Genomic DNA, 15,907 nt, shown 5'->3' on the forward strand with positions numbered 1-15,907 from the left:
ACATTTCAGTTTGGTTTCTTTTTTCACTTCACTTGTCATACAGGGGCCTCACCTAAGTTCTGTAAGAAGTTTACATGTTCACAATATAACACACCCGTCACACCTCAAATTTACCAATACAGTATTTATTTTCTTGCTCATATTTTGATATCATTCCTATGTTACAGTACAATGTGCAATGCTGTATTAAAAACAAAAACCTCTTGAAATTCAAAGGATACTTACTATTCCACTACTACCACCAGAGAGCAGTATTCTATCTTTGTTCTGGCTAGTTTGTCTGTGATCTTAAAGGGTTGTGTATTCAACTCTGTGGTAGGAGAGTTAAGATAAAAGTATGACTTTAACATTACCAGCTGAGGGACCTATCGAAGGTTCAAACATTTTACTGAGCTGTTCATTCACCTTTGATATAACCTTTTTAGGTGCCAACCTCAATTCATTAACAAAAATTCTTATGGAAATGAATACTTTCAGGGTAAAAAAAGTGTAAACCTTCTCACAAAATATAAAACGGACACATCCAAAACTTAATATAAACGTGTAGTCATGCATTTGTTAATTGGGCTGCATACTGCTTTATTTTTTTATACATCAGTTCTCATCTTACATGTAAAATATATTTTTTGTAACGTGATATGTGAATATCTACATTATTCATTTGCATGGGAGAAATTTGTGAATTGGACATTAGGCTCCTCCAAGAGCTGTGATGGTAAAGTACCAGTTGGCAAGGGGACAGTGTGTGCGCATGTCTGTTTTGTCGGTGTGCAAGTTTTTTTTTGCTGAACTGGAGCAGTGTCTAAAGGTACCTGTATTAACACTTGATCTAAACTCTATAAAATGAAATCTAAACAAGTCATATCACAAGCTGTCCTAACAACTGCTGTCAGTTTATAACAAATCACCTGTGTTATTTTATGAAGATATGCTAACTAACAAACCCATATTGCTGCACGAGACACTGGTCGTTAACTTGTCATAGCCTGAGCTCAGTTGATGTGACCCCCTCATCACATTCAGTGAAGTCCTGTTTTAGATACTGGCATAGGTAGGCTCTGTGATGGTTGTTTACTGTAAGGTAGCTGTCGTTCTATAGTGTCCAGTGTGTTGGCTCTATGGAGGCCCTGTCTGGTGCCCCTGAGGAGACCCTTGTTGTGGCCCAGAGGGGTACCCTGATGGAGGTGCCCAGGCCCCAGCGCTGGGTGGACGACTGGGCTCCCCACTTCCTGACTGGTCGAGCTCAGCGCTGTCACAGTCCGAGTCGTCGCACAGGGCCCGACTCTGAGGGAGAGAAGAGAAACATTATGCTGGAGGTAGAAGACAAACAACTGAAACCTCAGAGTTATGGGAGGTGTTAATGGTTCTTGTCCATGGAAGTAGTGTAGATTAGAAACTGGTGGTGGGGAACAGATAAACTAGACTGAACAAAAATATAAATGCAACATGTAAAGTGTTGGTCCCATGTTTCATGAGCTGAAATAACAGATACCCAGATCATTTCCCATGTGCACAAAAAGCTTATTCCTCTCTAATTATGGTCACAAATTTATTTACATCCCTGTTAGTGAGCATTTCTCCTTTGCCAACTACAGACCACGTGTCTGGCGTCATGTGTGCGAGTAGTTTGCTGATGTCAACATTGTGAACAGAGTGCTCCATGGTGGCAGTGGGGTTATGGTGGCATAAGCTATGGACAACAAACACAATTGCATTTTATCGATGACAATTTGAATGCACATAAATACCATGATGAGATCCTGAGGGCCGTTTCTTTTAAGGTATATGTGACCAACAGATGCATATTTCTATTCCCAGTCATGTGAAATCCATAGATTAGTGCCTTATGAATTGATTTGAATTGACAGATTTCCTCATATAAACTGTAACAAATTGTTGTATGTTGCTTTTATATTTTTCTTCACAGTAATTAAAAATAACACGAGATATACAGTGCATTCGGAAAGTATTCAGACCCCTTCACTTTTTCCACATGTTACGTTACAGCCTTATTCTAAAATTGATTAAATTAAAAATTTTCCTCATCAATCTATACACATTACCCCATAATTACGAAGCGAAAGCAGGTTTTTAATATTTTTTGCAAATATATAAAACCTAAATAAAAAAATACCTTATTTAAATATGTATTCAGATCCTTTGCTATGAGACTCGAAATTTAACTCAGGTGCATCCTGATTCCAATGATCATCCTTGAAATATTTCTACATTTTGATTGGAGTCTGCCTGTGGTAAATTAATTGGATTGGACATGATTTGGAAAGTCACACACCTGTTTATATAATGTCTCACAGTTGACAGTGCATGTCAGAGCAAAAACCAAGCCATGAGGTCGAAGGAATTGTCCATAGAGCTCTGAGACAGGATTGTGTCGAGGCACAGATCTAGTAAGAGTGGCAAAAAAAATTCTGCAGCATTGAAGGTCCCCAAGAACACAGTGGCCTCTATCATTCTTAAATGGAAGAAGTTTTGAACCACCAAAGACTCTTCCTAGAGCTGGCCGCCCAGCCAAACTGAACCAAGCTAGTCTGTGTCGGTGGCCCCAGCCGACCCGCTTTGGACAAAAGCGTCTGCTAAATGGGATATATTATATTATATTACAATCGGTGGAGAAGGGCCTTGGTCAGGGAGGTGACCAAGAACCTGACAGTCACTCTGACAGAGCTCCAGCGTTCTTCTGTGGAGATGGGAGAACCTCCCAGAAGGACAATCATCTCTGTAGCACTCCACCAATCAGGCCTTTGTGGTAGAGTGGCCAGACGAAAGCCACTCCTCAGTAAAATGCACATGACTGCCCGCTTGGAGTTTGCCAAAAGGCACCTAAAGATTCTCTGGTCTGATGAAACCAAGATTGAACTTTTTGGCCTAAATGCCAAGCGTTACGTCTGGAGGAAACGTAGCACCATCCCTAAACCTGATCCAGAGTGCTCAGGACCTCAGACTGGGGCGAAAGTTCACCTTCCAACAGGACAATGACCCTAAGCACACAGCCAAGGCAATGCAGGAGTGGCTTTGGGACAAGTTTCAAAATCATCCTTGAGTGGCCCAGCCTGAGCCCGGACTTCTCTGGAGACCTGAAAATAGCTGTGCAACGACGCTCACCCATCCAACCGGACAGATCTTGATAGGATTTGCAGAGAAGAATGGGAGAAACTCCCCAAATACAGGTGTGTCAAGCTTGTAGCGTCATACCCAAGAAGACTCGAGGCTGTTATTGCTGCCAAAGGTGCTTCAACAAAGTACTGAGCAAAGCATCTGAATACTTATGTGAATGTGATATTTCAGTTGTTTCTATTCAATACGTTTGCAAAAAATACTCTGAATACTTTCCGAATGCACTGTATATCCAGTATCAGAGAGAGAGAATTGTGTTGCCTCATTAGGATTCTGTGAAGCGTCCAGCAGGGCTTTGACCTGGCCCAGGGCTCCCTCCCTCTCAGACAGCCCGCCAGAGGCCTGCACCGGGTCAGTGTTGTCTGCTGGGATCTCTGACCCCTGCGACAGGAGGTCATCGCTACGGTCGCCCAGACGGTCGTCCGTGTTGGTGCTGACGACGTCCGGCGTGCCGCTGTGGGAGTGGTCGGTGGTGTGGCCCTCTTCGCCATCTGACACAGAGAGGTTCTCCGAGCTGAAGGTAGACACCAACTGGCACTTGGTGATGCTGGTCGGACGTCTGAGGAGGATGAAAGAAGAGAGGAATCCAGTTTAGTTTCAGTTTTGATCCATTCATTTGATTAATATTGAATATTCATATTTTATATTTAATAGTCATATTGAATAGTAATATTGAACAGTCATACTGAACATTCATATTGAATAGTCATATTGAATAGTCATACTGAACAGTCATATTGAGCAGTCATGCTGAACAGTCATATTGAACAGTCAAACTGAACAGTCATATTGAATAGTCATATTGAACAGTCATACTGAACAGTCATATTGAATAGATATATTGAACAGTCATATTGAATAGTCATATTGAACAGTCATATTGAACAGTCATATTGAACAGTCATACTGAACAGTCATATTGAATAGTCATATTGAACAGTCATTGAGTAGTAATATTGAACAGTCATACTGAACAGTCATACTGAATAGTCATACTGAACAGTCATACTGAACAGTCATATTGAACAGTCATACTGAACAGTCATACTGAACAGTCATACTGAACAGTCATATTTAATAGTCATATCGAATAGTCATATTTGACAGTCATACTGAACAGTCATATTGAACAGTCATGCTGAACAGTCATATTGAACAGTCAAACTGAATAGTCATATTGAACAGTCATACTGAACGGTCAAATTGAATAGTCATACTGAACAGTCATTGAATAGTAATATTCAATAGTCATATTGAACAGTCATACTGAATAGTCATATTTAATAGTCATATTGAATAGTTATATTGAACAGTCATACTGAATAGTCATACTGAACAGTCATACTGAACGGTCATATTGAACAGTCATACTGAATGGTCATACTGAATAGTCATATTGAACCGTCATATTGAACAGTCATATTGAATAGTCATATTGAACAGTCATACTGAACAGTCATACTGAACAGTCATATTGAACAGTCATTGAATAGTAATATTGAACAGTCATACTGAACAGTCATACCGAATAGTCATACTGAACAGTCATATTGAACAGTCATATTGAATAGTCATATTGAACAGTCATACTGAACAGTCATATTGAACAGTTATATTGAACAGTCATACTTAACAGTCATATTGAATAGATATATTGAACAGTCATATTGAATAGTCATATTGAACAGTCATACTGAACAGTCATACTGAACGGTCATACTGAATAGTCATATTGAACCGTCATATTGAACAGTCATATTGAATAGTCATATTGAACAGTCAAACTGAATAGTCATACTGAACAGTCATACTAAACAGTCATATTGAATAGTCATATTGAACAGTCATACTGAATAGTCATATTGAACAGTCATACTGAACGGTCAAATTGAATAGTCATACTGAACAGTCGTATTTAATAGTCATATCGAATAGTCATATTTGACAGTCATACTGAACAGTCATATTGAACAGTCATATTGAACAGTCATACTGAACAGTCATACTGAACAGTCATATTGAACAGTCATACTGAATAGATATATTGAACAGTCATATTGAAGTCATATTGAATAGCCATATTGAACAGTCATATTGAATAGTCATATTGAACAGTCATACTGAATAGTCATATTGAATGGTCATACTGAACGGTCATACTGAACGGTCAAATTGAATAGTCATACTGAACAGTCATATTTAATAGTCATATCGAATAGTCATATTTGACAGTCATGCTGAACAGTCATACTGAACAGTCATACTGAATAGATATATTGAACAGTCATATTGAAGTCATATTGAATAGCCATATTGAACAGTCATACTGAACAGTCATATTGAACAGTCACGCTGAACAGTCATATTGAACAGTCATACTGAACAGTCATATTGAACAGTCATACTGAATAGATATATTGAACAGTCATATTGAACAGTCATATTGAAGTCATACTGAACATTTATACTGAACAGTCAAATTGAACAGTCATATTGAACAGTCATATTGAACAGTCATATTGAATAGTCATATTGAACAGTCATACTGAACATTTATACTGAACAGTCAAATTGAACAGTCATATTGAATAGTCATACTGAATAGTCATATTGAATAGGCATATTTAATAGTCATATTGAATAGTTATATTGAACAGTCATACTGAATAGTCATACTGAACATTCATACTGAACGGTCATACTGAACAGTTATATTGAATAGTCATACTGAACAGTCATACTGAATAGTCATACTGAATATTCATACTGAAAGGTCATACTGAACAGTCATATTGAACAGTCATATTGAACAGTCATACTGAACGCTCAAATTGAATAGTCATACTGAATAGTCATATTGAATAGTCATATTGAACCGTCATATTGAACAGTCATATTGAACAGTCATATTGAACAGTCATACTGAACAGTCATATTGAACAGTCATATTGAACAGTCATACTGAACAGTCATACTGAACAGTCCTACTTGAACAGTCATACTGAACAGTCATACTGAATATTCATTGAATAACCACTTACACCACTTACACAAAATCTCTGATTAGAATAGAAATATTTTACAAATGTTATTTTTATAACGGTACCAAACACTATGACTCCTAAAATCATATCACATAACCATTTAGTGGAGATATCAAAGATTAGAAAATAAGATATTTTTAGCGTTTTTTTGGGCACTGGAGTACAGCAACATGCTATACTCACCTTCAGTGTTGGGAAGTAGTGAACTACATATAATTCAACTAGTGATTTAACTACATTTTGCAGTAGCTTGGTGGTAGTTGAACTCCATTCTAATCTTGGTAGTGCTTTCATTACTTTTGACATGTAGCAGTGTAGCTAACTACTGGAATTACACACTACCTGTTTTGCTAAATTAAAATATGGGTAGGCAAGAATTGTCTTTCTTTTTCAGCATCAGACATGCCTAATTCTCACTTGAAACACAGTTTTCGTGTTTAATGGGCTAAATGACACATTCTGTTAACGTCTGACTCCAGAGTGGTCTGTTCTTGCAATTTGTAGTCTATGACGTTTCAGATTTAGATATGAAAATGTATCACAAAGTCGATTGGATGTAGTGAACTACTTTTTCAACTATATTTTTCTTAAGGGTAGATTTAGTCTATCTTAACTTCTTCCAGTGTGAAGTAATCTGTAGCTTGGTAAACTATATTTTCCAAGAAGCTTCCCCAACACTGCTCACCGTCTCCGTGGCAACTCCACCTCGCTGTCAACCTCCCCCTCCTCCTCCTCTGAAGACACGCCACGCCTCTGTGGACACAGCAGGGAAAACAGAATGGGTTAGCTAACAGATTCACAGAGATGAAAGGAGAGAGTACATACTGAACATAACTAGCTTCCATTGGGACTGTACCTGTTTGCGTGTGATGGCCGCCCTGTACAGGATAGCTGAGGGAGTGAGATGGCCTGATGCCCCCCGGGGTAACCTCATACCACTCACTCCCTCTTCCTTATCGTCCCCATCGTGGGGCAGGCGTGGGCCGCCCAGCACAGACCCCCTCCCGGCGGCCGCCCCCCTTCCACATGGCGAGTCTGGGCTGCTGGAGAAGGGGAACGAGGCCGCGTCCTCACTGGGCGTGTCGCTGCGTGGGGTGGTCTCTGTTAGGTCATCCAGACCCCCCGCGCCCCCCTCGGACCCCCCTAGGCCCGCGGAGGCGCTCAGGCTGCCGCCCCTCTCAAGCCCCCCAACGGTAGGTTCTCCTTTCCCTTGACCCTCAGCCGCCAGTGTGGTGCAGATGAGGTCCGGGCTGGAGGAGGACAGCTGCCTCTGCTGCTGCTCATGGCCCAGGGCCCGCAGGGCCACACTGGGTTCCTGGAGCTGCTTGGAGGGGCCCGTGCTGGAGCTGTTGGCCTGGGCAGGGTTTTCCCCGTCGGGAGAGGGTTGAGTGGCCTTCAGGCCGGCAAGGTCCCCGCTGCTGCCCTTGCCAGGCTTGCGGTGGCGGGTCTTGACCCTACGTGAGCGGCTAGGAGACGTGGAGCCCCTGTTGGAGCAGGAGGGGATAGTGACCTGCATCACGGAGGAATCCATCTTGGGAATGATCACCTCTGACTTGAGGATGTCTGGCCTATGAGAACAGAATAGAATAGGAAATGATGGTCAGATGTGAATTGGATAAAAAATCTTCAGCTATTTATAATGGTTTCAATTGAGCATTTAGTTTTGCATGATCCACCTCCTTATAGGGTTCACATAAGAACTACGCTTGTCTCCTATGCTTTTGGCTCTTGGAATGAACTCTCACCTCTTTCCAGAGGGCAGTTTCTGTGGGACATTTCTCTTCTTGATGAGTTTGTCCATGGAGTTGGAGGAGCTAGTCTGTCTGGAGCTGTGGTGCTTGAACAGTCCTGGATACTTCTTATCTAAAGACTGCTCTCTCCTAGGAACACATCAATACCATTTATGTTGATTGCATAAGAAATCGAGAAACTAGTCTGTTCTACATATTCTATTTCTATGACTTGTATCCTCTATAACCCGAAATAGCAGAGACTATTTATCAACTCATTTTGAAACACTGCATGTTCAGAAGGTCTATATGCCATAATAGCTGACATGATTCATGTGATAAATTTGACCTTTCTTTATGCAAATGATCCGAGAATTAGCTAAACAACTAAATAAGCATCGAAGTGCTTTGATTGAGGGAGCCACCTACTTCTGCAGCTCTTTCTCTTTGAGCTCCAGCTGCAGCATGACAGCGTTGAGCTCCATGTAGAGGTTGTTGGTCCTCTCCAGCTTCCTCTCATAGTGCTCCCGGATGTCCAGAGCGTGCCTGAATAGAAAAGAGCGCACAAATGACATCATGCTCCGCATGAAAGGATGCAAGAAGTGTGCCCTGAGACTATTATTTTCTATCTCTTTCTTTTTTCTATCTTCAAAGATAGATAAGGGAAGGGCATTGGATAAAAAGGAACGGTAGACATTTGATGTTAGTGAAGCTGCCTGTCGACATGACCATGCGATTACTGTACTATAGTTTCACAGCTCATAACAAGGCACTGCCCACTGGGCACACACTGGTTGAATCAATGCTGTGTCCATGTCATTTCAATGAATTGAGTCTGGGCCCAGTGGGTGGTGGTTTTTCTCTGACACTATCCTGGCATAGCATCACTTCCAGCATCTAAAAGGGAAGAGTAACTCTGCCTGTCAGAGTGTTGTGGTACAGACCTGAGCTCCTCTCTGCGCCGGTTGATCAGTTCCTCGTCCAGTCGGTGCAGACAGGTCCCCTCAGACTTAATCTTCTCAAAGTGCTGCTTCACCTCCTCCCGCCACTCAGCCTGCGCAACACACACACACACACACACACTTAGACACTGGGTATGTGTGTGAGTGTACACATGCATGCACATATTTGTGCACTCATATCTGTCACTTGGGAATGTGTTTGCTTGTGTATGAGTTCATCAGGTTGTGTGAGATATAGTGTAGAGTAGGCTACCTGAGACTTGAAGTATGTCTCCTGTGGGGTGGAGAGTACATCAGCTGAGGCTATATCCAGATGGAGAAGGATCTGACGGAAAGAGGGTCTATTTCTGGGTTTACAGTTCCTGCAAAGCCAAGGAGATATTTTCAGTCAGAGACAACTTTGGTATATCTACTGTATAATCAATATGGTTCCACGTGGGCCAAGTCTTAAAGGTTTAAAAGGACAGAATTTCCCGCTATCTATTTCCACTGCCGCCTCTCACCTCTCTCTCCTCTTTTCCACCATCCCTCTCTTTCCCTCCCTCCATCTCCACTCACCAGCACTGCCTCAGGAGGATTTTGAAGCCGTCTGGGCAGCTCTCGGGGATAGGGAGGTTCAGGCTGTTGTTGCCCACCCCCCAGATGATGGCAGAGGAATCCACATCCTTATAGGGGACCTCCCCGGTCAGCATCTCCCACAGCACCACCCCAAACGACCTGCAGTTCACAACACTCCTTATGTTAGTGATCACTGAGATGGGATTGCATTGGTCATCTTTTCTATGGCCAAGAATTTTTCACTTACCAGATGTCCACCTTCTCCGATACGGGTTCATTCCGAATGACCTCTGGGGCCATCCAGGCCACCGTACCAGCGAAGGACATCTTCATGCTCTTATCAATGAGCTCCTTGGAGGTGCCGAAGTCAGAGATCTTCACGAGGTCATCATGGGTAATCAGCATACTTCCAAGGGTAGAAAGAAAACCACTATTATTGTAGATGTTCTTAAGCCAGAAATAGCAAAACATTTCATTAGAAAGAGCTCACTGATTCACTTTGGAGACTTCTAGTCTCTATAAGCCAGGGGTGGACAACATACAGCCCGCCGACCGGACTTGTTCCGCGAGCCCATTCAATCCAGCCCACGGGTGGAATTATAATCTTTTGGGATATTAAAAAAACACTCCGGGACACTCTTGAACGGACTTGGTTTTGACTAACTAAAAAAAATATGTACGGCCCTTGGTTGAATTTGGAAATCGCGATGGGGCCCTTGAGCCAAAATTATTGCCCACACCTGATATAGGTGGACGGTTTTGATCATATCGAGCACATGGACTCACTTGGGGGACTTGAGGTCTCTGTGGATGATCTTGTGGAGGTGCAGGTAGTTCATGCCCCCGGCGATGCCCATGGCCCAGTCAATGAGCAGGGAGGGGGTGATCTTCCTGCCTGCTCTCAGCACCTCGTACAGCTGGCCCTGGGCACAGTACTCCATCAGGATACAGTAGCAGGGAGCCTGGGTGCAGATACCCCTGGGGGACAGAGAGGTAGGGAAGAAGGAATGGAGGGAGGGAGGGACAATGATAAAGAGGAGAATAATAGAGTCAATGTCTGATGATGTCATGATGGTTTGCCTGGTCTAGGCTCCAATAGCTCGGACCAACAGTTGAGTATATGTTTATACGTTCTACTACTATAGTCATATACATCTCTACATCTCTGTTCTCTTGGGGTCAGGGTCAGGGTCGGGGAGTTTTTCTCACTTGAAGGTGATGATGTTGGGGTGCTTGAGTTTGCGTAGGTGCTTGATCTCCGTCTCCTTGATGTCCCGGACTTTCTTGACGGCCACATCCTCTCCATGGAACTTCCCCAAGAAGACCGCCCCCTGGGCCCCGCTGCCAACCCATTGCAGGTCCGAGATCTCTTCAAATGGAACCTCCCAGGATTCTAAGAATGCAACATCAACACAAGGAAGCAGTAAGTGACAGGCAGTGGGTGGCAGACGGCTCTAAGCAAACCAGCTGAGATGTATCATATAAACGACATCATCTGTTGCATTTTAATGGTCCACAAGGGAAAGACATCTAGAGTACATACAGTGGGGAGAACAAGTATTTGATACACTGCCGATTTTGCAGGTTTTCCTACTTACAAAGCATGTAGAGGTCTGTAATTTTTATCATAGGTACACTTCAACTGTGAGAGACGGAATCTAAAACAAAAATCCAGAAAATCACATTGTATGATTTTTAAGTAATTCATTTGCATTTTATTGCATGACATAAGTATTTGATCACCTACCAACCAGTAAGAATTCCAGCTCTCACAGACATGTTCGTTTTTCTTTAAGAAGCCCTCCTGTTCTCCACTCATTACCTGTATTAACTGCACCTGTTTGAACTCGTTACCTGTATAAAAGGCACCTGTCCACACACTCAATCAAACAGACTCCAACCTCTCCACAATGGCCAAGACCAGAGAGCTGTGTAAGGACATCAGGGATAAAATTGTAGACCTGCACAAGGCTGGGATGGGCTACAGGACAATAGGCAAGCAGCTTGGTGAGAAGGCAACAACTGTTGGTGCAATTATTAGAAAATGGAAGAAGTTCAAGATGATGGTCAATCACCCTCGGTCTGGGGCTCCATGCAAGATCTCACATCGTGGGGCATCAATGATCATGAGGAAGGTGAGGGATCAGCCCAGAACTACATGGCAGGACCTGGTCAATGACCTGAAGAGAGCTAGGACCACAGTCTCAAAGAAAATCATTAGTAACACACTACGCCGTCATGGATTAAAATCCTGCAGCGCACGCAAGGTCCCCCTGCTCAAGACAGCGCATATCCATGCCCGTCTGAAGTTTGCCATGAACCAGAGGAGGAATGGGAGAAGGTCATGGGATCTGGTGAGACAAAAATAGAGCTTTTTGGTCTAAACTCCACTTGCCATGTTTGGAGGAAGAAGAAGGATGAGTACAACCCCAAGAACACCATCCCAACCATGAACCAGCATGGAGGTGGAAACACCATTCTTTGGGGATGCTTTTCTGCAAAGGGGACAGGACGACTGCACCGTATTGAGGGGAGGATGGATGGGGCCATGTATCGCAAGATCTTGGCCAACAACCTTCTTCCCTCAGTAAGAGCATTGAAGATGGGTCGTGGCTGGGTCTTCCAGCATGACAACGACCCGAAACACACAGCCAGGGCAACTAAGGAGTGGCTCCGTAAGAAGCATCTCAAGATCCTGGAGTGGCCTAGCCAGTCTCTAGATCTAAACCCAATAGAAAATTGTTGGAGGGAGCTGAAAGTCTGTATTGCCCAGCGACAGCCCCGAAACCTGAAGGATCTCCAGAAGGTCTGTATGGAGGAGTGGGCCAAAATCCCTGCTGCAGTGTGTGCAAACCTGGTCAAGAACTACAGGAAATGTATGATCTCTGTAATTGCAAACAAAGGTTTCTGTACCAAATATTAAGTTCTGCTTTTCTGATGTATCAAATACTTATGTCATGCAATAAAATGCTAATTAATTACTTAAACATCATACAATGTGATTTTCTGGATTTTTGTTTTAGATTCCATCTCTCACAGTTGAAGTGTAACTATGATAAAAATTACAGACCTCTACATGCTTTGTAAGTAGGAAAACCTGCAAAATCAAATACTTGTCCTCCTCACTGTATATATAACTTTCCTATGGATAAAAGTACTTAATATTGACACATTAGTATGTGTTTTCCCCGTTATAGCATCATAGCTCACGATTGGATCAATATGTGCAGTGTACAGTAAGATTGCAATTGGAGAGACATGTAGAGGCAAACAGCTGCGCGTCTCCCCAGAGCTAATCTCTCATCTCCCATAATCTGTCATAAGAGTACAGTAGATAGATGAATAACTGAGAGTTTGGTCACTGTGAGAAGACAGACGCCAGTAGGCGGAATAAGAGAGACAAGCAGATTAATTCTGCATGAGGTCCACTGAAGTTTTGGGGTCTCAAGGGACCTGCTGCTGTAGAGGCAGCTGTTCTTGTTGTCTCGTTAACCAGCTGTGAATCCGCTACCGTAGATAAGACTGTGAATGAGGCTAGTGCAAAGGTAACATCAGCCGCATTATGGCAGAGAGTAGGGGATGGTGGAAGGAAGGCATAGTGAGAGATATAAAAAGAGAGAGAAATGTAAGCCATTTTAGTGAATACCCTCCAAAATGAAAAGTAGCAAGGAAGAGCAGCATCTCGAAGTTGAACCTTTTTATTGGATATATAATGCATCACCATGGTTACGGATTTACCTCAACATCTTTACACAGTAAATGACTAACATTTCAAGTGACAATAGATTCTGTATCCTACATGACATCGCCATGTATTTCTGTATTGGTTAAGGTATTCAGTATCCTAAAAGTATACAAAAGTCGTTATTAAACACAGAAGACCTTGTGCTGAAGTGACAAAGAACTGGCTGTTATACTCACTCCACACACCTTCCTGGTTATGCTTGTGTTCGGGGGAGTATGCTTTCCCGATCATGGTCCAGACGGGTTTCAGGCAGCCAAACAGCCCCTCCAAAAACCCTCCACCTCCTTGCTGCATCCGGATGTTGTCTGATTGGCTACGGACGGCCCCAGCCTCTGAGCTAAGCCCCGCCTCTGCCCCACCCCCACACTGGCAGGCCTCATGCTCGTGTAACTTCAGCACACTGTTGTCAAAGTGGGCCGGGGGCCCGTCACTAGGGGTGGGGCTGCTGCCGCAGGTGTGGGGGCACCCCTCAACCCCGCCTGGCACCCCTGGTGCCCCACCGGTGTCGATGGACAACACGTTGCGGAGGACACACTGAGTGGGGGTCAGGTCGGTCTCTGGGGTGCAGGCAGGGGTGTCTGCATCCAACCTGCGGAAGGGGGGCTCTGAGATGGGGGTGCTGAAGCCTGAGAGAGAGGGGGAGGGGGCGCGGGGCTCATGGAGGCAGGTCCCACTCATCAGGGGGTCCCACAACACAGTAGCCAAGGATGGATGGGAGTACAGAGGGAGAAGGGGAGGCCTGGATGGGGAGAAACAAAAATGAAGAGGAAAGAAAAAATAAAATCAATTACTATAAATCAGCATAATCCATTAATACCTGCTCTTTTGGCTGTTTGGAGCTGTCCAGTGCTGAAATATACCTGTATCTCAGTTTCTCATTCAAAATAGTGTTTTCTGAATGTTTGGCCTTGTCAATATGATACATATACTCTCAAAAAATAGGGTACGGTTAGGGTCAGTGGCATACCACAGTTTTGCGAGCACCCTCCCCAAGATTCGAGCAAGGCTATAAAATGTGCAGTTTTATAGCTAATCTCATGCTACTCTACACATTTTGCCATGGGGCAAAGAGAAAAATGTGCAGTTTTAAAGCTAATTTCCTGTAATTATAAACATTTTGCCATGGCTTATGATGTGATCATACAGTGCATTCTGAAAGTATTCAGACCACTTTACTTTTTCCACATTTTGTTACGTTACAGCCTTATTCTGAAATGTATTAAATTGTTGTTGTTTTTCTTCATCACTCTACACACAATACCCCATAATGACGAAGCAAACACAGGTTTTAAGAAGAAGAAAAAAGGTCTTAAAAATGAAAAAATGAAATCAGACCCTTTACTCAGTACTTTGCTGAAGCACCTTTGGCAGCGATTACAGCCTTGAGTCTTCTTGGGTATGACGCTACAAGCTTGGCAAACCTGTATTGGGGAGTTTCTCCCATTCTTTTCTGCATGTCATTTCAAGCTATGTCAGGTTGGATGGGGAGCGTCACTGAACAGCTATTTTCAGGTCTCTCATCAGATGTTAGATTGGGTTCAAGCCCGGGCTCTGCCTGGGCCACTCAAGGACATTCAGACTTGTCCTGAAGGAACTCCTGCGTTGTGTTGGCTGTGTGCTTGGGGTCATTGGAAGGTCATTGGAAGGTCATTGCAAACTCCAAGCGGACTGTCATGTACCTTTTACTGAGGAGTGTCTTCCGTCTGGCAACTCTACCACAAAGGCCTGATTGGTGGAGTGCAGATTGGTGCAGTGCAGAAGGAGTTGTCCTTCTGGAAGTTCTCCCGTCTCCACAGGTGAACTCTGGAGTTCTGCCAGAGTGACCATTGGGTTCATGGTCACCTCCCTGACCAAGGCTCTTCTCCCCGATTGATCAGTTTGGCCAGGCGGCTAGCTCTAGGAAGAGTCTTGGTGCTTCCAAACTTTTTTCATTTAAGAATGATTGAGGCTATTCTTCTTGGGGACCTTCAATGCTGCAGAAATGTTTTGGTACTCTTCCCCCGATCTGTGCCTTGACACAATCCTTTCTCTGAGCTCTACGGACAATTCCTTCAACCTCATGGCTTGGTTTTTGCTCTGGCATGCACTGTCAACTGTGGGACCTTATATAGACAGCTGTGTGCCTTTCCAAATCATGTCCAATCAATTGAATTGACCACAGGTGGACTCCAGCCAAGTCGTAGAAACATCTCAAGGGTGGTCAATGGAAACAGGATGCACCAAACTCAATTTCGAGTCTCATATCAAAGGGTCTGAATACTTATGTAAATAAGGCATTTTTTATTTTTATTTTTAATACATTTGCAAAAAATGTCTAAAAACCTGTTTTTGCTTTGTCATTATGGGGTATTGTGTGTAGATCGATGAGATAATTTTTTTCAATAAGGCTGTACCGTAACAAAATGTGGGGAAAAATGGAAGTGGTCTGAATACTGTATGAATGCACTGTATAATCTCACATGGTACTGTTCTGTACCTTTGTTCTGTACATTTGGGGATAATCTAGTATAATGTAAAAATGTTGTACCCGATATTTGGAATATAAAAGGTACAATCATAGGAGGCATGGCTGAGTCGGGGTGGCATTCAGTTAGTTATTTTTGGCCACCTGTGATTGAAAGTGGTGTACCAGTTTAAGCAGTCTATGGTTATGTTAATTAAAGTTTGAGCATGTCTGCTGCTAGTTCTGACGTCTTTATAAAGGCTTACATAAAAGCATGTGACAATAAAGAG

The 15,907-nt window shown here is 43.1% G+C and overlaps 1 protein-coding gene across 1 annotated transcript in view; it reads right to left on the reverse strand.

Moving 5' to 3' along the window:
- Positions 1-104: 104 nt before the first annotated feature.
- Positions 105-15,907, reverse strand: part of LOC135504612 (mitogen-activated protein kinase kinase kinase 12-like) — an 18,125-nt gene continuing 2,322 nt past the window's right edge. The window contains exons 2-14 of the mRNA XM_064923332.1: positions 13,351-13,913; positions 10,639-10,822; positions 10,216-10,407; positions 9,677-9,835; positions 9,430-9,588; positions 9,125-9,233; positions 8,854-8,963; positions 8,339-8,455; positions 7,925-8,059; positions 7,036-7,747; positions 6,865-6,932; positions 3,397-3,694; positions 105-1,284 (exon numbers count right to left, since the gene is read on the reverse strand). Coding sequence (XP_064779404.1) covers positions 1,117-1,284; positions 3,397-3,694; positions 6,865-6,932; positions 7,036-7,747; positions 7,925-8,059; positions 8,339-8,455; positions 8,854-8,963; positions 9,125-9,233; positions 9,430-9,588; positions 9,677-9,835; positions 10,216-10,407; positions 10,639-10,822; positions 13,351-13,852 — 2,913 coding nt within the window. The 5' untranslated portion in view covers positions 13,853-13,913 and the 3' untranslated portion in view covers positions 105-1,116. The remainder of the gene's footprint in view (positions 1,285-3,396; positions 3,695-6,864; positions 6,933-7,035; positions 7,748-7,924; positions 8,060-8,338; positions 8,456-8,853; positions 8,964-9,124; positions 9,234-9,429; positions 9,589-9,676; positions 9,836-10,215; positions 10,408-10,638; positions 10,823-13,350; positions 13,914-15,907) is intronic.

The sequence above is a fragment of the Oncorhynchus masou genome, chromosome 18, assembly GCF_036934945.1.
Source record: "Oncorhynchus masou masou isolate Uvic2021 chromosome 18, UVic_Omas_1.1, whole genome shotgun sequence".
In the NCBI taxonomy this organism is placed as follows: domain Eukaryota; kingdom Metazoa; phylum Chordata; class Actinopteri; order Salmoniformes; family Salmonidae; genus Oncorhynchus; species Oncorhynchus masou.